We start from the raw sequence: 27,034 nt of genomic DNA, 5'->3' as shown, positions 1-27,034 counted from the left end.
TCGAATTCTGTCAGTCTCGCCAGTTGCCGGTGGCAAGGTACCCTCATAACCCTGTAGTTCCCCGAGTCCTCAAAATAAATACGCAACGACACTCCGCCAAAGCCTCACGCGCCTACCGTAACCTCAGCGCGTCAGTTCACGTGGACACGTGTACTCCACGTGGCAAAAGTAGTTTTCTGAAGTCGGTTGGCTTTCAGAGTTTAGTTCTAGTTTTAGCGTTGGTTGTTTCAACCTTTGTTTTGTAAGTTTATGCTCTCTTATTTTATTTTCTTGCAATAAAGTAAATTTATTGTAAGAAACTGTGTTCTTTGTCGTCATATTTTATCTGGACCCTATCACCCCGTATTCGTACGCGGGCAACTTGGGGGCCGAATCGTGTCAATCGTTTTTCGTTCTTCTTCCTTGTTTTTCTGTAATTTTCTGGTTTTATTTTTCTTCGGTTTGAATAAACGGAGGAATTATTTACTGGTTTTTGGCAGTTTCTTTCGTTGGATAACGTGGAAACTTGGAGGAATTCTCCGAAGAATCGAAGTAATCTTCGTCGATTGGATAATCAACGAAAAGTAGACAGTTTTTGAATAAAAACTTAGTTTACGGACAACAACGCAGAAGATGAGCGACAAAACATCGTCGAAGCAGTCAACGTTGAAAGTAGACGACAATCGGATGATTGTTGTGGAAACTCAAATGAGCGGGAAGGAGAGAAGAAAGAAAGTGAAGAAGTTCACTAAACTTATCGCTAGCAGCGTCAAAGTGGAGGACGAAACAAGGTTTCAACTCGGGGAGTTGACAGCAAAATGCAGCGAACAGGAGGCGGATGCGATTCTGGAGCCGATGAGAATTTTCCACAGAGAGTTGTTGGAAAAGTTCGAAGAAATCGGAGGAGATGAATGGCCGCGATCGGTGATTCGAGTCATGAGAGAGTTCAAGCTCGAATCGGTGGAAGAGTTGAGAGAGGCGTGTGCGAAGGCAGCGCAAGTGCAAGTCGAGGAGAACTTGTTGACGGAGTGCTGGAATGAGGAAAAGGAGATGCTCGGGGAGCAAATCCGAGAAAGCCAGAGAGAAAAGGAGATGCTCGGGGAGCAAATCCGGAAAATTCAGAGAGAAAAAGAGGTGGCTGAGGCTCAGGTCAGGAAGCTGGAGAAGGCGCTGACGAAACTGAGGAAGAAGCTGGATCAGGAGGAGCGTAAGCCGAATGGCTTGCGGGAGGAAGCCCAGGAAATCGCTGTGGAAACAGTGACGGGTGACGAAAAAACAAGTAGTGAGGAAAAAGAAGGGGTGAAACCAAAGAAGAAGGTGTTCACGATAGGAAATCTTGGAATCCGTGTTGGAAACATGGATCCTACCAAGAAAACTGCGGAGAAGAGCAAGGAAATCGCTGTGGATACAGTGACGGAGGAGAAAAAAGAAGGGATGAAGCCAAAGAAGACGGTGATTAGAGAATCGAAGATTCTCATAACTCCGAGAATCGGCGTAAAGGGAAAATCCATCTTTGAGTATCGGAAAAGTGCGCTGAACACGTGGAAGGATAAATTCGATTTTGCGAATGTAGAATCGATCGTATTCTCGTTAGAGCTCACGGATGACGAGGAGACGAACCAAAAGTTGGGTAACTTGGTTCGAAAGTTAGCTAAGGAAGTGAAGGAGATCACGATCATTCCATACAAAATGGATTGGGCAAAATCGGGATTGGTGGAAAGTTGGAAACGGAGTTGGATAACTGCCGGTCATGTGAAGTGGAGCGATTCGGCTGCGAGTGCGGGCGAAAAGTTCAAAACGTGGGAACAACTGCTGGAGTTCCTGGAGGCGAGGACGACAGAGAATGTGGTGGTGGCCCAACTGAGAAAGGAGTCTGTGACTTCGGAGCCACGGATAAAGGAGGACAAATGGAGTCACCAGTGATGTCATCTTGGTGGACAATCCAAATTGTTAATTAACTATTTTTGTTTTAGTAGTTTTTATGTTAGGGTGGTGTGACTGAGTTTAGGCTAGGTGGTGTGAGATAAGGGGAGAAGAATGTAAGTCGTATCTGTGAGAGTACTCGAACCGGTCGGGGCCCGGTTTCTGTAAAGGGGGGGAAGTTGCCGGTGGCAAGGTACCCTCATAACCCTGTAGTTCCCCGAGTCCTCAAAATAAATACGCAACGACACTCCGCCAAAGCCTCACGCGCCTACCGTAACCTCAGCGCGTCAGTTCACGTGGACACGTGTACTCCACGTGGCAAAAGTAGTTTTCTGAAGTCGGTTGGCTTTCAGAGTTTAGTTCTAGTTTTAGCGTTGGTTGTTTCAACCTTTGTTTTGTAAGTTTATGCTCTCTTATTTTATTTTCTTGCAATAAAGTAAATTTATTGTAAGAAACTGTGTTCTTTGTCGTCATATTTTATCTGGACCCTATCACCCCGTATTCGTACGCGGGCAACTCGCCAATCCAGTGACTCCAATAATATCTCCAAGGAACAGTTTTCCAACGATACTCGTTGTTTCATTACTCTTTGTCACAGTCCTGTCATTGACTTCTATATAACGAAGATCTCCTCGATGATATCCATGAACATTAGCGTGACAAGGAGTCAGAATATACCCATTTGGATTCTCAATGATTACTCGATAGAAAGCATGAATACGAGGGACGTCACGACAACATGTGATGAAATCAATCGGCAATCTAGTCAGCTCGGGATAGGAGAGGAAATTTCTGCTTTTCCAATACAGAGATTCTTCAGCGAATCTCAGGGCACCTTCATGTGTGTCGGCTCTCAGGAGTCTCTGAAGATCCGACAACTCTTCCTTCTTCTTACAGACTTCAGGTTCACCTGGATCAGCGTAGAATTCTGTGAGCACATTTTTCACACGTTCCATGATCTCAAATTAAGATAATATTTAATGATTCTATCGAAGCACGGGGAAGAATTGCTATGAAAATCGAAAAGTTGAGAAATAAAGAACTGGAAAAATGTTCAATTATAATTAATTTACTAGCTGATAAAAACATTCAACTGAAAAAAAAGACTCCAATCGTTCACCGCTCTCTTATTTATTCAGCTGTGAACATCATGAGGAAAATTGGTAAAAATTGTTATTGAAAACACAAAATAGGAAACCGAGCTGTTTTTTGGAAGAGGTGGAAACTGGAATGAAGGAAATCACATATCCCAAATATCAGAAGGAAAAGTCACATGGTTATTGAAACGAGCAGTGAGAAATATAAAAATGAAAAGAGTAAACTAAACATTTTTGAGTGAACTGGATAATAGAGACCAACTGAAATCGAATTGAAAAAAGGGGAAACAAAACGAATCGAAAAACTAGTGTCTCCTATCGCCAGTTCTTTTTTCTCACTTTGGCTATCTGCGTTTCAGGTGTTTTAGTATTAGTATATAGATCTGCAAACTGCTAAAAATGGATTTGTTGATCTCTTGGTCAACAAACAGATTTATATTTCCTCAACTTCATTTCATAATATTTGGACAACTGAAGGGAAATTTAGTTTACAAAACAGTTGGGATCAAGAAATAAGAAATGTATATTGTGTATTCGGTTTATAATTGCAAATTGGATGAATAGAAGTGCTTCATGCAGAATCTTTAACAGGTAAATTATTTGAGATTAAATTGGATTCCCCACAAAGCGATGAAATTTGGAATCAAGAAGGCGATGAAAAAGTTTCCTTTAAAAATTTCAGGTTGATGGTCAGCATGATTGGGAGACAAATCTGAAATTGAAGGTTTTGGCATTTTCGATTTTTGATTTCTGGCGACAACATAATATTATGAAAAGGAACTATTGTCGAAATAAAAAAGTTCCGACTTTTCTTTCACGTCAGAATGCAGACTCAGTAGTAATTTTGCACTGAACCCGCAATTGTCGTGAGAAAAAATATCGCAACATTTTTGTTTTGATAATAAATACCTTTAAAAATCGCAAAACATTCTGGAGGTATGGGGAATTGAACCCCAGCCCTCTCCCATGCTAAGGGAGCGCTCTACCACTGAGCTACCCCCGCACGACAAGATGGTGACAAGTGGCATATATTTGTCTCTTGTTTGTAGATGGCAGAGACAGAGTAGAGATGACATAATGGAAGACAGGTGGCGGCAGTGACGTCATCATCGCGGAGGCTTATCAAGATTCTTTCTTCTTTCTCTTCTTTCATGTTCAACCTGAATTATATTGAAATTTGGATGCGTAGCATCAGGAAAATATTAAAATAAAAGATGGTAATATATCTAATTCTTTCCAATAGTAATGTTTTGGTTTTTGACCTTATTTCTCTTTCCGACTTCCCAACGAATATCAAGATGAAAAATGCAAAACATCAAGCCACCTAGGGGACTCGAACCCCTGACCTTAAGATTAAAAGTCTCACGCTCTACCAACTGAGCTAAGGAGGCCCTGCAATGACCGCAACAAAGAACATTCAAGAAAGAAGAGAAAACGGAAGAAGGGCGAAAGAAAAAGAGTAAAAAGGGTAAGCGGGCGCATTGAAAAGAGAGGAGTGGAGCTATAGGGGAGTGAGTCATTCGTGTTTCCACTTTAAAAATCAAGCAAAAGAAGAAGAAGAAAAAACCTGACAAACTTCAAAGCAACTCAAAAAGATAACAATAAGAATAAAAATTGAACACATATGAAGGAAGGTATTCCCTTCTTCAAGTTTTCCGTCATAAGCTAGACACAATTTGTTTTGTTTCAATTTATTCACGTTCTTCGACATTTCTTTTTGTTCTTATAAATAGCTCTTCTCTTTTAAAAGTCTATCTGCTCTTTAATTGAGTTCATCATCCTTAAGCTACTTGAATATATGATTGTGATATGAAATAGAGAAGCATGTATGTCGAATTAGTGATCAATAATTAAAATTTAGGGATGAGTAATTTAGTACAAAGTTCCCGACTATAAAAGTGAATGTAAACAAACCGAGCGAAGAGTTACGAGTGATAAGAGCAACCATAATTTTTCAATATTAGTTTTTCCTATTTTATTTTTTTCGGTCGCTACTGAAAAGTTTTTTGTTTATTTTTTTAGTCCATATTTGTCATTTGATGGGCCGGCCCAGTCCGGTCAGCCCGTGTGGAAAATATTTTTTGACATTATCATAAATAATTCTTTTCCATATTATTTTTGATAACCACAGGTTAACTGCTCTAACATGACCTTGTACCATTAAAATCTATAATTGTTTTAGATTGGGTCTATGGAGGGTCTTAAAAATGTGCTCACGGAATACTACGTTGGTCCCATCGACAATGGAAACAACAAGGAGAAGAAAGATATCTCGGATCTTCAGAAGCTGCTGAACGCCGACACTCACCAAGCTGCTCTGAAATTTGCCGAAGCTTCACTGGAATGGAGAGATGATTTCTTCATTCATCATCCAGTTCTACCCAGACTTACGACTGACTTCATAACGTGTTGTCGCGAAATCCCAAGTATTCATGCATTTTATCGTGTGATTGCTGAGAATCGAAATGGATATATCATGACTCCTTGCCATGTCAATGTTCATGGATATCATCGAGGAGATCTTCGTTATATAGAAGTCAATGATAGGACTGTGACAAAGAGTAATGAGAGAACAAGTATCGTTGGGAAGTTATTTCTTGGGGATATCATTGGAGTTTCCGGATTAGCGAGAATGACTGAATTCAAAGAGTTTGATGTGTTTGCGTCAAAAATGGATGATCAATGTACTTGGATGGCCACCAAAATTCAAATCTACTCAAGAAAAACACTTCTTAACGTAAGCTTTTCATTGCTTTCTAATGGCACGGCTGTTGTGAAGGATCACAATGAAGTGATGAACGTCATAAATCCTGGATCGCTTCGTCTGCATCCTGGGAAAATGTACACGGGGACAGCGTTTCTACCGGAGAAAATAACTCGTCATTTTACAATGGATCACGGGCGGAATCAGAAGAATCAAATAATCGCGAAATGCTCAAAAGTTCATCAATACCCAAATGCTCTTGGATCCGTATTCAACTTCAAAGAATCTCTCTCACTGAAGCATTTGATATTGGAGTGAAGGCGTTCTCCAGAAATCGAAACAATGTTCACGCTGAAAATACAGCAGAAGAAGTTATGGAGACTTGTGTACTTATGGGATATGCTGCTGTAAATTCAATTAACAATGGAAGATTTGACTGTCGTGCTCTGCCTATGCATAATATTCGGAGAGAGGGAGTCCTCTTGAAGTTCTCAATTGACAATCCAGCAGACAACCCAACAGAAGGAAAATGGATGATCAATTGTCGAATCAAAATCAGTTGCCCTTCGACTCGAGTGATGGCAATCATTGAAACAGTGACTATCGACAACACAGGAAAACTGTGGATCACAGCAAGATTCTCTCAGTCTGTCCCGAATAGCAACAAGTTTGACAGAGGAGTTCATATTGTATCTCAACAGGAATCATTTGAACACCAGGTCTTATCAACAGGATTCTACAATAAGACAAAAACAAATGACAATGGGCGACGAATTCTCGAAGCTCTCTATGGAGGAAGAGCAATAACTCATAATTACCCGACTCGTACGAGAGCTTACAATTTCCCATCGGAAGTTCCAATTGCACTCAACCAATATCAATGTGATTACGTGAACATGATAACTGGAAATATTCCAATCGTCGTGGGATGTTCTCCGTTTGGATGTGGAAAATCAATGACTATTGTGGCGGCTGCGCTGGAAATTCATAAGAAGATGGCCGAAGAGAGTGTGCTTCGAAAATACATGAAACAGGTGATGTTGACACAAAGCAATTACGCAAGTGTCAATTTGGTGGACATTGCTAAAAGGATTCGACCTGAAATCCTTTCTTATTTTAAATTCGTTCGATATATTTCTGAGAAGAACTGGAAGGAACTATCAGAGGATTGCAAAACGGAATATGATCTACCAACACTTATGGCACTGGAGTTCAAAGCATGGGCTTTGGGAGAGAAGACTTCAAAAAAACTGGATTATCCTCAAAAGCTGAATATGATCAACTTCTTATTGAATGAAAAACTGTTGTATCCTGAAAACTTCAAAGGAGAGGCATTTTTAACATTTGAAAACGGATGTAAACGATCAGAGCCATGGCCTAGTTATCTTCTCAAAGCTTTTTTCAATCTTTATGAGCCTGATCTTATCATCACAACTACAGACTCCCTTCAATCTCTTCTCAAATCTGCAGTCTTGCTACCACATTCCGTGGGAGCAATCCAGATCGATGAGGCTAGCCAAGTTCCCGAGTACGCGTTTATCAGTCTTCTTACCACTTTCCCGAATGCTTGCTACGGATTGATCGGAGACATACAACAACTTCCACCGTACTGTGATACTAATCTGAGTGGGAAGCTGAAAGACTACGGTATCGGTAACACCATGGAGAGGGCAGTCGCCGGCAAACTATTCCCTCAAGCGATGCTTCGTGAGGTCTACAGATGTAATCCTAGAGTGACCAACCTTCTCAGCGACCTGTTTTATGAGGGAAGATTGATTCCTGGAGTGACTGAAAACCAAAGAAATGAATTCATAAGAAAGAGACCAGATTTCTGGCCGGCTACTCAATTCCCAGTGATGATTGTGAACAACGAAGATAGAGGATCCAGAGTGGGAACCTCATATCAAAACAACTCGGAAGAGGAAACCGTGAAAACTCTTTTGAATCGTCTTACAAAGAAATACAATGGATATAAACTCCAGCCATCGGACATCGGTGTTATTTCCTTCTACGCTGCTCAAACTTCACTTCTTATTGGCAGTCTACGTGACAGAGGAGTCAAATGTGGTACTGTAGATGCATTCCAGGGAAGTGAGAGAGAAGTTATCATTCTTTGCTGCACCAACGAGAGGATAAGTCAGTTCATGCAAATGAGCAAACGGATTAATGTTGCCATGTCGAGAGCGAGACAAGCGACAATTATCATCGGGAATGTGAATGGTTTGAAAGTGGCAGGATATTGGAGAGATATTGTCCGGGAGGCAGAAAGACACTATTGTATAATTCAAGCGGTGAGGTTTCCACAAGAGTAAAGAGTTGCTTCTAATAATCTATAAACGAATTTCAGGAGTCCCTCGGTGATATTCGAATTCAGCCTTATCGTGCTGCCCAAAGACAAAACACTGAAGAGGTGGTTTGTTATTCTTACCTATTTCATATGTTGATCATTTTTATTTTTCAGTATCACAACAACCGCACCCAAGTTCCCAGAGTAAGCAACCAATCATTAATTTCAAATCAAATGGGTGTGTTGAGCATCTCGGTGAGTGTTTTATTATCACTTCTTTTATTGAAAGAAGTTCGACAAATTGAGTATAGGAAAATTTGGGGCAGGACTTTGAATTTGAAACGGAAAGCACCGTACATATAAGCTCAATCATTGTAACACAATGATCACCAAAAAGGTCGATCATTCAACAGCAAAGGTTTTGTTTTTTCTAGTCTCCAAATCCCGAACTTTCTACACTCCTATCTGCCGAGGTGATGGTCCTGAAAAAAGAATTGGAAGATGCAAGAAAAACTGCAGATCTGTTGAAAAATGAGCTGAAAAAAGTGCAAGAAAAGTTCCAAGAGAAGGAATGGAATCTTTGTGAAATTTGTGTCAGTCCTTACCAACAAGGTGTTGCCGACAAGACACCAAAGTTTTTAGGTGAGTTGGTACCTGTGAGTGTTGTAGCTACTCAATTATCATTTCAGTCTGTGGTCACACCTTCTGCCAGGGATGCATAATTTGTATGACAAGATCTAATACAATTGATTGTCCGACTTGTCGATTTGCATCCCAAGGACCAGCAGAACAACTGAAAACCAACTTTGCTATTTATAAGCATCTTTGACTGAAAGATGAAAATGTCTTAATCTAACTTATTGCGCTCTATTTGTAACTGACAACTTTTTTTCCAAATTAATTATCGTTTCGTATATGGCTTTCTTAGTTTTCATATGCTCTTTTTTTGAATTATGCTCTTCCGCCCCCTCCGTCACCTTTAAATGTAATTCTCCGTATTTTCAGCTCCTGGCCAAAAAACCACTAAAAATAAGTGGTTTTTAACGGTACCAAGACTCGGTATACATTTTTATCTACTAATAAATTATTATTTAGCACATGCCTGTTATTTCTAGCATCAGGTTTCAGGTTTTAAACTCAAAACATAAACAAATGGCACAAAATCGACCAAACTACTAATATTTTATTCAGAACCTGATGTGTTTTGGTTCAGACCCTATTTTTAGCCCCTTCTTCCTCCCTCTATCCACCATCTCTTTCCGAGACGAAAAAATCCGCTGAAACCGCACGGAGACCACACCAGGAAAATGACGAATCCATTGGCGCAGTTTCACCTGTTCTTCTTTCAGGAAACAAAATGCAATCATATATTTCTTATAACTCTAATATTTTCTCCCTTTCAACATTTACAATGTTTTCCACTGTTGAAAACTTAACATTTCCCGGCGTCTTCCACAACTTTTATGACAACTTCGAGGATAGTCTGAAGCCAGTTGGCCAAGTGAAGTCTTTCTTGAAAGTTGTCTCTTTTTTATCATGTACCTCCACATTCATCACAGTATTGATAGTCTGGAATGCAAGCGGGCGGCTTAAAATAGAGTAGGTCAAATAAAAAAGAATTAGGAACACCAAAAGAAAAGTTTTTTCCAGATATCGAAATATACTACTTGCTCAGTTGATATTGGCATTCTGCGGGTGTTTTCTGATTAGTTTGATTTCTCCAAGTTTCCTACTACCGTATCCAATGATCTACCTATCCGGACCATTTGCTATCAACTATCGGTTTACATGTAAGTGAAAATGAGCCTCTGATTAGGGACGGCTCCCGAATGACATTGGAGTTATAAGACGTGAAGTCATTACTTTACCGACGCGTGAAAAATATCGGTAGCGTGGCACGACGGTCCACACTTTGACCTAGTTTTTCTCGAATACCAAACCTCGAGGGCAAAAACTGAATATATATATTTGGAATCAGCGTTTTCTCAGCTTTGCAATGATATAGGTCACGTCCTATAACTCCACGGCCACTCGGGAGCTCCCCCTAGTGACTACAGTAACCCCACCCATCCAATTTTACAGTATACCTATCCTCCCTGGTCGTCTTACTGTACTTCTTCCCCACAATGCTTCTACTATCCTTTGGTCTTATCTACAATTTTATGTCGCTCAAACAAATCGCCTCTGCTTGGTTCCATATCTCCGTCGAGCGATTTCTAAAATGTCTTATTGCCCTTGTCACTCTTATTCTATTCTCAGGAAATTGTTTTCTGATATCTCAAGTATCAGGAAGCCAGATGGCAATGCAGAAGGAGATAGTGGATACTGTAGACGAAAGATGTGAAAAGTTATTCGAGAAACACGCGATTTTTGTATTTGATATCTACAGTATTCCTATAAAACTAGCGTCACTGGAAGCACTGATGTTATCTTTTCTTTCAGTAGTTTTCTGTATCATTTTGACGGCTTTGTAAGTTATTTTTCAAATTTTTTCAAATTAAATTTTATTTACTCTCTGTTTTCAGATCATGCAAACATTTCGAGCGTCAAAAGTCGAATATGTCACAAGCGACTGCTAAAAATCACCGAATGATGATGTACATGCTAGTCTCCTACGTGGCACATTTTTTGATCTACTTCTCATTTCCACTCGCTGCATTCACAATGGCAATTCATGAAGTCAAACCTTTTTTGTAAGTTTTTTAAAAGTCGTTTTAATTTCCAGTGAAACAAGTAGAATTTCAGAGGAAACCTTACATTTTTATTAATCATTAGCCCCGCCCATTTCTTGGGAATCAGTTTATCAGTGACATATTGTTTGATAATAAGTCCTTATCGGAGGGTATGCATTGGAATAATCATGCTGCTGACGTGTACTTCTCGTGGACCGGATACTAGGAATCAGAACTCAAATTCGAACTCTTCAATTTCAATAATTGATAATATAATGAGAAGACATTCGTATCGGGTTTCTTCAACCACTACATAAATAAATATTTGAAGTCTTATTATATTTTGGATACTGATCTTGGTATTTCTTAGACTTGTCACGGTTCGGCTCGGCTCTTGCACTCTGAATTTTCGAAAAACCCCATTTTGTAAAATTTTGACCGGACCGAGTTTCGAAAACTCTGGTATTTCTGATGAGAAATCTGTCTATACGTTGGTTCTGTTATCCATCAAGAAAAATTAAACCATGTGACCCTAGTTAATTTTAGCATCAGAATTTTCAGACACATTAGAACCACACATTCCGATGACAACAGGCTAGACATTTTCCTATGACTTCCGGCTTCCCACCACAAGGGCACACAAAGTCACACTTTTCAGTTTCGAGTCACTCTGACTTTCTGAATAATTTGAACTTACATTTCTGTTTCATTTCCACCTGTTTTCCTCAGAAACATCTGTTTTATTGTGATATTTAAACTATTCGAATCGAATTAAAATGTCTTAAAATTTAAATTTAAATTTATTTATTTCATCGAAGGGCCAATACCACTTACACGTGGAAATGAATTGGTTTTGGGAGTTACATGAAAGAGATGGTTAATAAGTAGGAAAAAAAATAGATAATCGGGATTGGGAGCAAACGGGGAGTAGAACAGAAAGAAAAAGAGGGGTAGAGGGGAGTTATGGGCCTATTGACAAAGTAGCAGAAAAGGAAGCAAAAACCTATTTTGTGAGTATATATAAAAAATAGTTTTTTGTATTTTCTGCTACCCTGTGAGCAGCTCCATCACTAATTGAAGTAAGACAAGAAATATAGTTTGATCACACGAATTGATATTAGCTAGAACCATAAGAGGCGAAGGAAAGATAGTAATTTGTTGGATTTAGTGACAGGAAATGGTTAAGGTTGTAGTGATATATTCTACTCTTAAAGACAGCTGTGGACGGTTTAACCGGAAACACCAATTCAGATAAAGGATTCCAACAACGGAGAACTCTATTAGATAGTATTTGAGAAGATAATTTTGTCGAGTTCCAGGTTAGTGATTTGAGATAGTATCTATGCCGACGTAGTTTTGAATGGTCTAATAGTTTAAATAGAGGGTCATCGATAATCATTTCTTTGGCAACCATTAGTTTATAAGTAAAGTCTTACATGATTTATAAATTGAAAATTGGTTGTGAAGGGTCTCAAGTATTTATAAATGAATCAGTGACCACATGAACGGTCTGCAAGCTCTTATTCGTTTTCTTGCAGCAGAATATAGACTTCACAAAACTCCGATATGGATGGTGCACCAATAATATGGACAGACTAGTTGCCCCGTCTTGAATGGAAACTGTGATAATCATCAGATTATTCTGCACTTGATCATAACTTCCTTCGTTTTTCCGAGAGCTCATGAAAATCATAATAGGGATCGAAAGCAATAGAATGGGAATCATCGTTTGAATAACAACTCCGAAAAAAGCTCGAATTTGTAGTCGACGAGTTTGAGGTGACACATGGGAACTCGTTGAAATGAACAGGTAGTATATACAACAACATGCAAAGAACACGGCTTGAATTGTGAAGCCGAGAAAGACAACAAGACCGTTCATATTCAAATAGGCATTCCAGAAACCATCTTTGGCAGAGGCAAATAGTTTTTCGGAAAAGAATTCTGTTGTTGGGCAGGGACACGTCTGAATAGTCTAATGTGTTCGTCAGTGATTTCTAACACAAAAATTACGTTCAGTACCAACATCTTCGCTTCCATTTGATCTGGCTTATTAAACGCTGGCGGTAAAATTATTGTCATAAACCATAAAATATTCAGAAGTATCCAGATAAACCTATGGGCAGTTGTTTTGATTCTGAATCTATTCCTTGCAATTAAACTGCTTCTATTCTCGAATAAAATTGTGATGGACATAGTAACTACTGAAAAATTGAAAATTTTGTTAGACTCCCGAAATAAAGAAGAAACGTACCAATATTTATAATGTAGTCGATATAAAACTGAATATTAGTAGGGACACCCCAATCAGCGAGTAATCCTATTGTAAAACCGATTTTATACGGATGAAATGAATATGGACAGGCAAAAAAAGCAAATATTATAGAGGAGACCATACACCAAAAGTTCAAATTATTGATACTCCCTTTGATATTTTTCATATTTTCTGGAGTTTTCTTGAGGATACAGTAGGCAGTGAGTAGTTGGATGGGAAGAAATAGTAGGACGATCACACGACTTGTATTCACAAGTCCTTGCTTGGAAGATAGGAATCTGCTATCCGGAATACACAGATGGGGATAGACATTCTTGAAATATTGGGCCAGTGCATCAGTTGTCTCTGTCATTTATTCAATGAATGATATCTTCTGAAAAATAAGAAGATAGGTGTTAGTAGTGTTACTAGACTAATTTCCTATCATAACTTCCTCTGACCAGAGTTTTTACTCATTAACAGTTAGGTTACGAAGGGGAGGCATGTCTGGGAAAACAAAAAGTTGTAATGCACGAATAGTTCTGACCACTGCGTGTCTAAAGAGCAAAAACAAATCAGATGAATCATTATGATCTGAACAAGTGCGTGTCTTTGAAAGATATTCGAAACGTTTTTCGAAGAATTTTTAATCAATCACATAAGATTGGGGCAGTGAGGTTCGCAAATTTAAGTTTGATTCAATCTGGGGCAATCTGGGGGCTTTGCCCGTTTTTAAACCCCTGAAATCGACAAATTGAGATTACGGTACAATTTTATTACTCCTTTTGACACCATGTTCAAATCGAACTTTGCAGCATATCACTCGTTGACTGACGAAATTCTAAAAAATTGTTATTAAAATATTATTTTGTGTTGGCGATACTTACTCCAATAGATAGTCTTTTACCCATTTTTTGCAGAACTGTTTACCCATTTTTTGCAAAACTTCCATATTTTCCTTTTGTCGTCGTTTATCATTATCTGAAAAAGTTTACGACGGAAAGTCAAGTGTATCGACTGTTTCCGTTGCAATCCTCGTAATGTTTTTAAACCATGATTTTCAACGACCGTGAATGAAAAAAACTTAAAAAATGAGAAAATGAACAAGAAAAATGAACACTTCAGGAACAAAAATCATATGGAAAAGGGTGGAATTTTTAGCCTCCCAACCAGTCGGTATGGGATATGGGATCCGTACCCGAATTCGTCTCCTCTATATATTTGGTTTTTTTGCCTGCCCATGTTATTTTTATCCGTACAAGACTGTTTTTACAATTGGGCTTCTCACAGAATTCTTCACAGATTTGTCTATCAGGACCGTTCATTGTCAATAATTCATTTATAAATACTTGAGACATTTCTACATTTTACAAACAATTTCCAGTTTATAAATCATGTGAGACAATCTAGTTTGAATAGTTTAAATACTGTTTATTGTTAATTACCGTAATAATATTACGACTTCAATTGTCGTGAAAAAAGTCAGATCAAGAAAATGTAGTCGAATGCAGTGCCATTTTTTTCTGGATGCACGATTTTGTTAGGTCAAACAAGTTAGAAACCGGTTGACAAAAAATGACCTTCGCAGTTTGTTTTTCAAATTGCTATGACTAGTTCTAACAGGTTTCATACTTTCGGGGGTTATATTTTGAAGAATCCAGTAGATGGAAAAGATTCTGTTGGTGCCAGTTCCAGGACTTTGACATAAGAATACTCGAACGCTGTTGTACCGTATATTTTACACTAAAACTACGGATCTTCTGACCAGAACTGGATAGTGACTAGGTTGTTGTTCGTACCGCACATGAATTTTTCAAAACCATTTTTCTCCCTAAATCTTAAAAGATAGTCCAAGTTTTTTTAACACAAACCACTATGAAACCAAACATCAAACTCCTATTTTTTGAACGACAGACAAACTTTTCGGTGCACTGCACTGCTTTTGATTTTGAGAAGACAGAAGAGAAGAGAAATATTTATATTCTTAACGTACTAGTATCATTCCGTACCTCTCTCATGTCTGAAAATATTGATCCCATATCCCAGTACTATAAAAATGTCTATTCATCGATTTGCACTCCAGATGACAGATTTCTGGCTTCCAAACAAGGATTTGTGTATACCTGTCGTGTTATTGAATTGATAGCCTTCCCAATCCAAATCCTTTCTACCTACTGTATCCTAAAAAAGACGCCTGAAAGTATGAAACCTGTTAAGACTAGTCTCATCAATTTGAATATTTGGTGTACTATTAATGCAATCACATTCGCTTTTTTCATTTGCCCTTTTTTGTGTTATCCATATTTCGCCGGGTTCAGCATCGGTATACTCAGTAGTCTTGGTATGAGCATGAGTCTACAATTTTTCATTTTAATTGCAGTCAATTCAGGCGAGTTTTAAGTTTTAAGATGCAAAGAATATTCCTAATTTCCTAATTTTACAATCTTTCAGTCATGGTCATTTCCGTCATCATGTTGTTTGAGAATCGAAGCAGTTTGATTCATAGAAACAAGTTTCGTTTCAAGTCAGATACAACTAGAATCCTATGGATAATAGCAAACACAGTTGGATGCGGTGGAACGTTTGCTCCAGTATTCTTCAACTTGCCGGAACAATTGGAAGCAAAATTGTTAATATTGAAGGTGAGTTAAAGACCTCAATCCTTAAAATTTTTTTCCCATTTTCAGGGAGTTCCCTGTCCTGCCAAAGAGTTTTTCACCGAGCCAATTCAAGTCCTGACTACCGGAGGATTCTGGAATACTTACATGACTGTTACGTGCACTTTCATCTACATATTGCTAATCTTCCAATTAATTTTCTTCACTTCCTGTTGTATCTACTATCTTTTTATATCAAAGACGTCACAAGTGTCCTCTCAAACACGTCGGATTCAAATCAGAGGGTTTTACGGGATAGTCTTTCAAACATTTATTCCAATTTTATTGATGATGATCCCTCTGACTATTTTCGCCAACAAGAAAAAGGATGGAAGTTATGATCAAGTGCAGAATAATGTGATGATTATCACAGTTTGCATCCAGAACGGGGCAACTAGTCTGTCCATAGTATTGGTACATCATCCATATCGGAAATTCCTCAAGTCGATTTTTTGGAGATCTAAGAAAAATGAGACTTCAGTGGTTCATGTTACCAGTGAAGTATGTACTAGAAGTTAATGTTGAAATTTTTGTACCATGAAGAATCTTTTGAACATAAAATCTGATCTGATAAAATTGTCGGTTTTCTCGTCTTCCATCTCCACCTGGAAATGACAAAATTATAGTTGAATGGACATCTGGAGGGACCGCTGGCAGATAGACATGATCTCACAGATTCAGAATCCTGGCGTGCCGCAGGCGCGTTTTTGTCGAAGTTCTGATTTTTTTTCTTAGAACGTTTTAGTCTTTAGATTACATTTGACGGCATACGGTCATCCGGACATCCGGACACACATACAGACTGACTTTAAAACTTATTGGTTTCAACAGGCAGGTTGTCAAGTCTGGCGCGCCTTCGACGCGGTTTAAGTCGAAATTTTTTGGTTTTTGCTTTTGATAAAAACTTTGGATTTTACTGAAAACTCTCACGTTTTACCAAAAATTTTAAGTTATTAGCTCGGCAGTTGTTACAACTGAGCTCCATCGAAATGCTCTTGAAAAATGTCTCATTTTCTCTGAGTCTCTCAATTTCGCCCACACTTTTCTTCGGTTCCGGTAGAGCGCGGTTGTGAGAAGCGTACCGTGCTATTATTATCAACAAAAACGATGAAAAACTAGGCAAGCAGTTAAAATGCTAGTCTGGCGCGCTTGGTCATTAAATATATAATCTGATCAAACTGAAAGATCTCGTTAAAAAAAAAGTCAGCGTTTCCCTGCTCTCAATTTTCTGATGAATCGGTTGACTGAACTAATGAATGTGACTACAAGGCGTGTGTTTTCCGCTACAGGAAATGTTATGACAAGACCGGAAATCAGTTCTATGAAAGTAAATTTCTAGATATCTTCTTCAATTGCTCATAGTCTATGAACATGTCTGATACGCTTAACCCACTGTTCCAATATTTCATAAATGTTTATCCTAACCTGTGCATTTCTGATACCAGATTCTTAGCTACCAGACAAGGATTACTATTCATATGTCGCTCAATCACTATATTCTCCCTTCCTATTCAACTTCTCTCTGCCTACTGTATCCTCAAAAAGACTCCGGAAAACATGAAACTTGTCAAAAGTAGTCTCATTAACTTGAATGTAATGTGCATAGTCTCTTCTATCACATTCTCTTTCATTGCCTGTCCATACTTTTGTTTCCCATTCCTCGCGGGTTCCACCATCGGGGTTTTCACTGATTGGGGTGGTCCAATGAGTGTTCAATATTATTTTGTATTAGCTGTTAATTATGGTGAGTTTTTCATTTTAAAAATTCAAAAATATTAGACAAGTATGCAGAAATGTTTCAGGAATGATAATTTCAATCATAATGTTATTCGAGAATCGGAGCAGTCTGATAACAAGGAATAAGTTCAAAATCAAAAAAATTTCAAACCGCTTACTATGGATAATGGTTAACTTCTTTGGATGCATGGGACTCATGGCACCAATATTTTTAAACTTGCCGGACCAAGTGGATGCGAAAATGGCAATTTTAAAAGTGAGTTACCGTACCTCTCAACAGGTTATCAACTTTGGATTTTCAGTGGAAAATGACCAACTTTGACAGTGTATTTCGATCTGACCTGAGTGTCTAATAAACTCAACTTTCTATGGGCTGAACATAGCAAAAATAGCACATCATTTTTGTAGTTGACCATTTTTTTTGTAGGGACACTACCATGAAAGTTATAGGTCATCAAAGTAATTTATCCCTGAAACCGACTAATATCAGTGCACAGTAGCGAAATTTAGGAGCTTTTTACTTTGAAAACCTGTAACTTTCAAGATAGTGTCCCTACAAAAATATGGTCAACTACAAAAATGATGTGTTATTTTTGCTCTGTTTAGTCTATGCAAAGTTGAATTTATCGGACAGCCAGGTGACACCGAAATACACTAGCAATTTGGCCATTTAACATTGAAAACAGCCTAAGTTAATAATCTTTTGAGCGGTACTGTATTCAGTAAATGACAAGAATATAAGACGGTTGAAATTTCAAAATTTTTTGCTAGCGAATTAAAAAATAGATTTCTATAAATAATCTGTACTGAAAGTACAATATTTCCGTGAATTTGAACGATTATGCAATAAACTGGCAATTGCTAGAAAAAGTTGCACGTGAAGCACAGAGTTTTCCAACTTTGATCTGTTCACGTCATTTTCTGTTCTTTTTTCAAAGTTTGTTCAAAAGTACAAGTACAGAATCGGTATCAATACCGATTCTGTGAAATTCCTCCAGATTCGGTATGCATACCGATTCTGTACTCTGCATAAAAGGTCACGTGAAAAAAAGGATTTATCCAAGTTTATTCAAAAGTACAGAATCGGTATCGATACCGATTCTGTACCAAACAACAATTCTGTATAAAAGGTCACGTGAAATATTGAAAATTCACGGTTTCGCATTGTCAAATTTTATTTATGATATTTTCGTTTACGTGGATTCAAATCTGATGTTCATTGAGTGGTCAAAATGACAAAAATGACAATTTTCGATGAATAATCACCTAGATTTTGTTATTCGATTTTGATCAACTTCACATTTTCTTATTCAACAACACAAAAAAGTTTGTGTTAATGAACATTGCAAAAAAGGTTTTGAAGTGTTTCCTTTTATAGTAAGAAAATGTGAAGTTGATCAAAATCGAATAACAAAATCTAGGTGATTATTCATCGAAAATTGTCATTTTTGTCATTTTGACCACTCAATGAACATCAGATTTGAATCCACGTAAACGAAAATATCATAAATAAAATTTGACAATGCGAAACCGTGAATTTTCAATATTTCACGTGACCTTTTATACAGAATTGTTGTTTGGTACAGAATCGGTATCGATACCGATTCTGTACTTTTGAATAAACTTGGATAAATCCTTTTTTTCACGTGACCTTTTATGCAGAGTACAGAATCGGTTTGCATACCGAATCTGGAGGAATTTCACAGAATCGGTATTGATACCGATTCTGTACTTGTACTTTTGAACAAACTTTGAAAAAAGAACAGAAAATGACGTGAACAGATCGAAGTGAAGCAAATTTGTTCTACATCATGATTTTTCACACATTTTTGAACGAAGTCTAAAACTAAAAAATAAATATGTACTAGTACAAAATTTCTCAATTTTTAAGAAAATAAGTTCGTGAGCAAGAAATTTTGAAATTTCGACCGTCTTATATCGCCAAATATTGGTTTAGATTCTACCTTGTCCTAACATTGAATTCTTCACCGAACCAATTCTCGTCTTAGCCGAAGGTTCTTGGAACACTTACATGATTGTTGTGTGTACGTTGACTTACATCGTTCTGACCATTCAAGTATTATTCTTCACGTCATGTTGTGTCTACTACCTATTTATATCGAAGACGTCACAAGTGTCCCTTCAAACTCGTCGGATTCAAGTCAGAGGGTTCTATGGGATATTCTTTCAAACTTTTATTCCAATCTTGCTGATATTGGCACCTCTCATGATTCTGATGAACAGACGGAGAGATGGTTATGATCAATTGGAGAATAATATAATGATGTTTACCCTCTGTTCTCAAAGTGGTGCTACCTGTTTGTCTATATTATTGGTGCACACTCCGTATAGAAATTTTATTAAATCATTAATTTGGAAACAAAGAGAAAATGGAACACCGATAACTCATGTCACCAGTGATTTGTCTATAAGGGCGTGAATTTGTTTTTAAATTTTTTAAATTTTATAAACTTTTATTCAAATCCGTCTTTCTCCAGAAACATTAATCACATTAACCTTCTTCCCTCCTCCTCCTCCAACCAACGATTTCAAAAAGTTCCGATAAGGACTATGAATCAAAAGAATTGAGAGACTAGTCGCTCCATTATGCAATATAATCGAAAGTCCCATCAAATTATTATTGAACTGATCATATTCAACTCGTTTCTGTCTCTCTAGCTGCACAATCATCGGAATAGAATCGCATAAAACTGGTATAAGAGTTTGTCCCAACATTCCAAAAAACGATTGAATCTGAAGGCGTCGAGTGGCGATGGACACTTGGGAGCTCTTGAATATAAATAGATAGTATACACAGCAAACGAAAAAGAACACAATTTGGGTCAAAAAATTGAAATATATAAACATCACGGTGGCAATCATATAGGTATTCCCAAAATCTTCACCAGCTAGCACAAAAGTTGGCTCGGTGAAGAATTCTTTAGCAGGACAAGGAAGCCCCTAAATAATCGAAATGTTTAAATTTCAGATACAGTACCGCGCAGTAAGATATACAATTTTGCCGTTTGGAAATTGTCCAAATTTTACAGTGTATTTCGGTGTCACTTGATTGTCCGATAAATTCAATTCTGTATGAGATGAACAGAGCAAAAATAGCACATAATTTTTGTAGTTGATCATTTTTTTTGTAAAAACATTACCTGCAAAGTTACAGGTTGTCAAAGTGAAAACCTCCAAAATTTTGCTAATTGAATTTAGTCGGTTTCATTGATAAATTACTTTGATGACCTATAACATTCAAGACAGTGTCCCTACAAAAATAGTCAGCTACTACAAAAATGTGTGCTATTTTTGATCTGTCCAACTCATACAAAATAAAATTCGTCGGACAATCCGGCGACCATTTTCCAATTTTCACTGAAAACAGCCAGAGTTGATTACCTTTTGAGTGGTACTGTAGAAGAGTAGACTCACTTTTAATATATCCAATTTGGCTTTCATCTGGTCCGGAAGGTTCAAGAAAAACGGGATCAAAAGAAGTATACTCCCGAAAAAATTAACACATACCCAAGCGATTCTAGTAGAAGTTTTCGAGATGCCAAATCTATTCCTTGCTATTAAACTGCTTCGGTTCTCGAACAAAACCATTACAGATATAAGAATCACTAAAAATTTTTAATTTAAGTTTATCCATTTCCACATTTCTTCAATTACCAAAAGTCATAGCAAGTCCAATAATAACCTGAACTATCGCAGATGCTCCAAGATCCACAGCGAATCCCATAGTGAAACCAGCGAGATATGGGAAATAGTTGAATGGAGTCACGAAAATGAGAGAACAATTCCAGCTAGAATTGCACAAATATTGACATTCAATAGGCTTGATTTAACATAATTCATAGATTTCGGAGTCTTTTTCAGAATACAAAAAGTAGTTAGAAGTTGAATGGGCAGAGAAATGGATTCAATGAGACGAGAGTAGAAAATAACACCTTCTTTTGACGCCAAGAATCTAGGATCCGGGATACAATTAACGGGATAGACAGTTTTGTAGTAATTTGCCAGATATTCGGTTTCCATTGCCAGTATCCACACTACTGAACAACAAGTTTCGGCCCAGAAATTCTTCTGATCTCACGAATTACATTAATGTTCAGTGGAGCGTAACAGACCATTATGTCGGAGATATGTTGAACTCAAAGCATGTTTTGGGGAGAGCGGAAGTATGAATACACAAAAAAGCACAAAGATTGTGGTTCAATGAGCTAATTAATTTTACGATAATTTCAGACAAGTTTGAAATTTTCTGAAAGTTCAAAAAAATTTTTTTTAAAAAATTTTTTCATGTCGTATGTTTTGATCTGAATATCCCAATAAGGGCTGAAACTTCGTACCGAAAAAATCGACAAAAAATTTTCGAAAACCTCGAAAAAATATTCAAGAATACTGCCTGAAATAAATTCGGAGGCGAAAATCTTGAATTTGTATGGAACAGACCCCCCGAAACCTGTTTTTGATACCAAAATTAGAAAGCATTTCAGGAAAAAAAAGAAAAAAATCACTATTTTTGTAACTTAATTTTTGAAAATTTCAGCAGAATTTTCAAAAATTTTTCGCCGTAAAATTGTTCAAAAACCACCGAAAAAACCTGAAGAGTTTTTGTCCGAAAAGTTTTTCGCACAGCCTTGATTCCAATGTCAAAGTTCACAACTCCAGGACTACTACGTATTTCTGCTGACTTTTCTATAAAAATCCTTCCGGTCTTGGCTGATTTCTGTTTGTCCGGATGTCTTATAACCTGGTACTATATGTCACAAAACGGATTTCAAAAAAATATTTCAGAAAAACTTTATTATTTCTCACTTGGTGTCATTATTACCTTTCAATCCAAAATTATCATCACAATTCAAAATATAACCCGTTTGTAACCAAAAATATGACATTTTAAACAACGTAACCGTAAAAATTTAATATGGAACCCCCTTATTGTATTCGTGCATTAAAACTACCCCATCCCATATACATTGGGTTCTGTTGCATAGCTGGTTGATTTTGAAAGACGTCAGCAACTGGTGGCATGCTAGAATTCATAGGCACCCCTGGAGCCATTCCTGAACTCATTGGTGGAACCATAGGATACATTCCCATTGGCATCTGCCATGGGTACATCGGATACATCGGATACATATCGTTGTAACTCATTGGAGTCCATGGGTTATACGGAGGGGTCCACGGAGCTGTTGGTGGGGTCACCGATCCATACACTTCTGGTGATGTGGATTGCCTTTTGACTCCACGTGGTGAGGATCCAGAATCTCGTGATTTGTTGTGTCCTCCTGTGTCCTTGAATCCGGAGGCAAATCGGTTCATTTGAATTTTCAATTCCTTGATGTCATTATTCTGAAATTGAAATAGTTTAATTGGGACTAGATAAAGAAATATAACCAACCTGATAAGCAGTCACAGCCATGAACTCTGTGACCTCCAATCGGAATCCCTCAATCTTCGAATCTCCCATCTTCTGAATCCCAATTACAGGCATAAATTTGTGCATGCTTTGCAACACAAATGTATTCGGTTTTTTGAGATCCGGGTCATTAGTGATTCTCACATGCTCGAATGAGATTGGTTTTGTCATCCAATAACTTCCCGCTCTCCACCCATCCAGATGTTGTTCCGCTTTAATCGGTCGAACTTCATCGCCTTTACCAAACACATTCCACTTATTATGAAGGAATTGATATCTGAAAATGAGATATAAATTTGACATTCCCTCTGAACTCAATCTACTCACCTGTTTATATCTACTCTCTCGAAGTGAATGAAAATGCCATACAGCTCATTTGGATCCAACCCTTTCAGACTGTAGTTCAAGTGTGGGAACAATTTACGACCTTTTCTCGTGACAATCATTTCAGTTTGAGGGTAGAATTGCTTCCATTCGTCTGGGTTGCTCAAGGAAAGTTCGATTCCGGATGCGGTGGTCATCTGGAATATATTTAAGATTAGTGTTCGATTTTCAAAACACAAAAGAATCAGAAAAGGAGAGGGAGAGGGAAAATGAAGATTTGGAGAAGATTGAATCGACAACCACCAGCCTCTTGATTCCTGGTGAACACTGATGCTCCTAGGAAGACATGAGTAATGGCATGGGTAATCGAGACGAGAGAACAATACGACCGTTCGCCACGATGCAATGGGCAATAAATGACTGAGAAAAGACATCCGTCGACGTTGTGCAAAAAATATGGGCGGAGCCAAATAGACACCAGCCACTGTGAGATGGTCCCGCCACCAATGACCATCTGTCCTATAGTTACTGGCAAATGGCCAAATGATTGTAAACAATATGTGAAGATGAGGAAGAACACGCTTATTAACTGTGAACACGTAATTCTAGAACATTGGGTTTGGGAAGATCGATAAGTTATGAACTAAGAATAGGAGTGAGAATTGGAATACAAAATAATAGTGAATAAAGAAAGTTAATAAAGTCAACTATGGAAATGTCACAAGTACTAAAAATTCCTGGAAAACGGGAACAACGTGAGCAAAAATTTGGAGCATTTTGATTTTTTGTTCATTTGGTGCAGAGAGGTACATCAGCCTGGATGAAACTTTTATTGGATCAAGTATACAGAAACTGCCAAAATTTCAATTTTTCTTTTCTGTCAGTAACTTTGGTTTCAGCGAGAGTCTCAGACCACGAGAACAATTAATCTTCAACAAGAATCAAGAATTAAGACTGGAATTGAGAAGAATTGATTTTGATCTTGGAAAGGATACAGTAATCCGAATATCGAGAAAACTTAAGTTTTCTGAACCCGTTTAAAGCTACAGTGCTGTCCAAAAAGGTAACATAGTTTGTCTGGAAAGTGAATTCCATCTTTAAGAGTGTGTAATGGTATAACTGACTAGGGATGGATTCCGGATCGAAATAGAATTACAGGTATCACTAGAACCGAAATTTTGCTCTGATTTCAAATTTGCAGTCTGTTTTTGCTGAAGATCTCGTGAAAAAAGTTAGTCTCGTTTTTGTGGATTATCAGCACGTTTTTGAAATCAGCGCTAAAGTTCCGTTCTAGTGATATACATCTCGATCTGTAACTTCATCTCAACCCGGAATCCCTTCCTCGTGAGTGCCCCAAAAAGTAAACTTGTACAAATCACACATATCAAAGAACGGACACTCCCTAGAGAGTTATGGTCATTTTAGGGGGACAGCACAAAAATCATTATATTTTTCCGTGAAATGGGACGATTTGAGGTAGAAATTACTTTGTCAATATGTAACTTGCTAGGGAGCGCTCGGACAAAAAATTGATCAACTACAAACATGAAGCTCTACTTTTGATCTCTCTGATTTATAAAAAGTTTACTTTGTGGGTCAATCAACGTTGGCCATTTTCAACTGAAAAAGGAAAAACGTAGTATAAATATATTTGATGGGTACTGTAGATCATAATTCTCGATTCTTCATTTGCTAAACCATTATTGAGTCAAAAGAAGACGACCGGTGTCTTTTCGATGTTCCAAGTTTGGGATGTGTAAATGACATGAGGATTACATAAAAAGAACACACGTCATATTTGGGAGACGTGGATGGGAAGACGTGAAGAACACGGGTGATACGTGAAAAGACATGGATGGGAAGAAGACAGTGATGGAAGAGGGCAAGTGGTGGGGAAAAGACACTGGCCACACCTGGGGAATTATTGACTCTTTTGGGGGAAATAAGAATCCGTTCTAGCTTCTATATGAGTTCAAAGAGTTGAGAACTTTGTAGCATAGTGTGGGAAATCAGGAAATCACCGAGGATTGAAAACAGAGTTCCAATTTATTGGTAGCATACACTATACAAAACATCGTCTGCCTAAAATCCAAAAATAAAGGATTTGTCAGGACCAGCTGATTTAGGATCAAGAACGACACTATTCAACGACTTATGAATTCCAGATTGATCTGCTCAAGAGGGCACAATGAAGGTAGTGGGGAATAAGCATGAACAGATTATGATCTCGGAATCGAGACCAGAGTTGAAACAGATTTATATTAGGTTGATGCATTTGTTTCCTTTTTCTTTTTTTGGGTAATTTTTGGTATGAAATTTCTAGAAGAGTAATAGTTCACATAATAAGAAACATTGTTGGTTAGTAACTATAACTCATTGTGAGGAACCCTTTTTTGCTACCACTTTTCGTCTTCATTTTTTTCCTAGAAAATGTTGACAAAAATGGGTGAGCTATTCAGAATTAAAGCAAGCAAGAAAAGTTATTTATAAAAAGCAAATAAAGGCATTCCAAATAAGCAACGATAGTTCAGTGCGGGTCCCTGATGAAAGGTTAGGATCAGCAATTTAGGAGTGTGCGAGTATTTTCGATATTTCTTTAACTGTAGATAGGGAAATTGGTGGAAATGTTTATTTTTGAGTAAAGTAGACATTGATGTTTCTAAATTTATTTTGTTTCCAATATTCACATCATTTGTCCTTTTTCGCAGGAAGCCCGAAGTCAACATCATCAAAATCACTTGATTTTTGAGTTTGATGAGGCCTACTGCTCCTACCTCTAAAGCAATCCACTAGATATTTTGCACATTTTTAGATCAATGTGTGTACTATTGATTACTTACAATAAAATAATTCAGACTTATTTGTGAGCGTTCAGAAGAGGCCTAGACTCCACTTATTTATTTTTTCTTATTTTGTTGTAATTAGCCCTTGAAAATGGTTGAATTTGTGTTAAACTTGGTTTTATTTGGTGAAAACTGATAGGTTTACGGTAAAAAACCACGAAAAATATCAGGAGGCGAACAAAATTTTCAAGCTGATACCGTTGAGGCGATTGGAAGTGATAGCGATGGAGCTGGCGTGTCTTTGGCGCGTTTTTTCTATTAACTTCAAGATTGGTGGAAAGCTGAGGCGCCTTTGACGCGCGACGGGGCTGGCGTGCCTTAAGAAGAAGCGGAATTCCGCTCGGCCCTGTTTCCAAAAGAGTGGATAATTAATTGTATCAAAAAGGCATGTCTTAAAACGTCAACTTTCTCCGAACATTTTCATGAAAATTTCTCAACTCCCTGACTCAATTTTTACAGTGTGAAATTCATATCTACCTATCAAATATTGATACGAAACTTCTCAACATCATATTACTATAGTGAAACCAAAATAATCAATTGAGTGCGACGACAAAAATGAAACCGATAACTGAGAAAATGACAGAGCCAAGAAATAAGGATATGCGTTGCTCTCACAATTATCTGTTCACACTTTCTTGTCATCTGAATATGTTGGGCTTCACACTTTAAGTTTCCGAAATAATTCCCAGTTCACACTTTTCCATTTCACTGTAGTGTTAACGGCGGTCTCTCTGTGCTCACAAGATTTGGGTACACAGAAAAGTGTGAAACGTCAAAGGGGGCAGTCGATAGGGGCCAGACACCTGGGAATTGGAAAATATGTGAGATTGTGAGTTGGTTTTTCAGGATTTTCTGGTAGAAGAGTGACTTATTTCAGATTTAGAGTTTACCCCGGATCCATTCCAAATCACTCCCTTATAACCCCACTCCTATCTAACTTTCCTGCTACTCATTTTCCTGAGTGAGCAATTGGTTCGATTTCACATGAGAAATTGAATTTTGTTACGAGAGAGGGTCAGAACTTCCAACTTTTGCGAAAAGCTGCTATTAATACTTCAAGAGTGCAGGGAATGCGGTTTTTAAAAAAGCGGAAGGCGGAATAAAATTGTATTTTTTCGAAAACGAT

At 37.7% G+C, this 27,034-nt stretch overlaps 9 protein-coding genes across 9 annotated transcripts; 5 read left to right on the top strand and 4 right to left on the bottom strand.

The window, feature by feature from the left end:
* Positions 1 to 612: 612 nt before the first annotated feature.
* GCK72_007209 (uncharacterized protein) lies at positions 613 to 1,902 on the top strand (the record flags this gene model as incomplete). Its single annotated transcript, XM_053726039.1, has 1 exon — positions 613 to 1,902. One exon carries the CDS (start codon positions 613 to 615, stop codon positions 1,900 to 1,902), a length of 1,290 nt encoding a protein of 429 aa, XP_053590233.1.
* A 491-nt stretch (positions 1,903 to 2,393) lies between these two features.
* On the bottom strand, positions 2,394 to 5,363 carry GCK72_007208 (uncharacterized protein; the record flags this gene model as incomplete). Its single annotated transcript, XM_053726038.1, has 3 exons — positions 2,394 to 2,861; positions 3,997 to 4,159; positions 5,308 to 5,363. 3 exons carry the CDS (start codon positions 5,361 to 5,363, stop codon positions 2,394 to 2,396), a joined length of 687 nt encoding a protein of 228 aa, XP_053590232.1.
* On the top strand, positions 5,191 to 6,021 carry GCK72_007207 (uncharacterized protein; the record flags this gene model as incomplete). The annotated part of the gene is made up of 1 exon (XM_053726037.1): positions 5,191 to 6,021. The coding sequence occupies one exon, from the start codon at positions 5,191 to 5,193 to the stop codon at positions 6,019 to 6,021; it is 831 nt and encodes a 276-aa protein (XP_053590231.1).
* A 56-nt stretch (positions 6,022 to 6,077) lies between these two features.
* Positions 6,078 to 8,819, top strand: GCK72_007206 (uncharacterized protein; the record flags this gene model as incomplete). Its single annotated transcript, XM_053726036.1, has 5 exons — positions 6,078 to 7,994; positions 8,051 to 8,113; positions 8,165 to 8,245; positions 8,425 to 8,632; positions 8,680 to 8,819. The coding sequence occupies 5 exons, from the start codon at positions 6,078 to 6,080 to the stop codon at positions 8,817 to 8,819; spliced, it is 2,409 nt and encodes an 802-aa protein (XP_053590230.1).
* Positions 8,820 to 9,401: 582 nt separating this feature from the next.
* GCK72_007205 (uncharacterized protein) lies at positions 9,402 to 10,687 on the top strand (the record flags this gene model as incomplete). Its single annotated transcript, XM_003103784.2, has 4 exons — positions 9,402 to 9,589; positions 9,641 to 9,780; positions 10,073 to 10,460; positions 10,516 to 10,687. The coding sequence occupies 4 exons, from the start codon at positions 9,402 to 9,404 to the stop codon at positions 10,685 to 10,687; spliced, it is 888 nt and encodes a 295-aa protein (XP_003103832.2).
* A 1,446-nt stretch (positions 10,688 to 12,133) lies between these two features.
* Positions 12,134 to 13,289, bottom strand: GCK72_007204 (uncharacterized protein; the record flags this gene model as incomplete). Its single annotated transcript, XM_003103771.2, has 3 exons — positions 12,134 to 12,628; positions 12,676 to 12,866; positions 12,917 to 13,289. 3 exons carry the CDS (start codon positions 13,287 to 13,289, stop codon positions 12,134 to 12,136), a joined length of 1,059 nt encoding a protein of 352 aa, XP_003103819.2.
* A 2,080-nt stretch (positions 13,290 to 15,369) lies between these two features.
* Positions 15,370 to 16,092, top strand: GCK72_007203 (uncharacterized protein; the record flags this gene model as incomplete). The annotated part of the gene is made up of 2 exons (XM_003103850.2): positions 15,370 to 15,558; positions 15,604 to 16,092. The coding sequence occupies 2 exons, from the start codon at positions 15,370 to 15,372 to the stop codon at positions 16,090 to 16,092; spliced, it is 678 nt and encodes a 225-aa protein (XP_003103898.2).
* Positions 16,093 to 19,788: 3,696 nt separating this feature from the next.
* Positions 19,789 to 21,055, bottom strand: GCK72_007202 (uncharacterized protein; the record flags this gene model as incomplete). Its single annotated transcript, XM_053726035.1, has 3 exons — positions 19,789 to 20,271; positions 20,839 to 20,936; positions 20,986 to 21,055. The coding sequence occupies 3 exons, from the start codon at positions 21,053 to 21,055 to the stop codon at positions 19,789 to 19,791; spliced, it is 651 nt and encodes a 216-aa protein (XP_053590229.1).
* A 1,199-nt stretch (positions 21,056 to 22,254) lies between these two features.
* On the bottom strand, positions 22,255 to 23,259 carry GCK72_007201 (uncharacterized protein; the record flags this gene model as incomplete). The annotated part of the gene is made up of 3 exons (XM_053726034.1): positions 22,255 to 22,671; positions 22,721 to 23,015; positions 23,066 to 23,259. The coding sequence occupies 3 exons, from the start codon at positions 23,257 to 23,259 to the stop codon at positions 22,255 to 22,257; spliced, it is 906 nt and encodes a 301-aa protein (XP_053590228.1).
* Positions 23,260 to 27,034: the final 3,775 nt, after the last annotated feature.

Source organism: Caenorhabditis remanei, chromosome II (genome assembly GCF_010183535.1).
Source record: "Caenorhabditis remanei strain PX506 chromosome II, whole genome shotgun sequence".
NCBI classification, from domain to species: Eukaryota; Metazoa; Nematoda; class Chromadorea; order Rhabditida; family Rhabditidae; genus Caenorhabditis; species Caenorhabditis remanei.
Note: the sequence above shows the minus strand (reverse complement) of the source record. Positions and strands in the feature narration are given on the sequence as shown.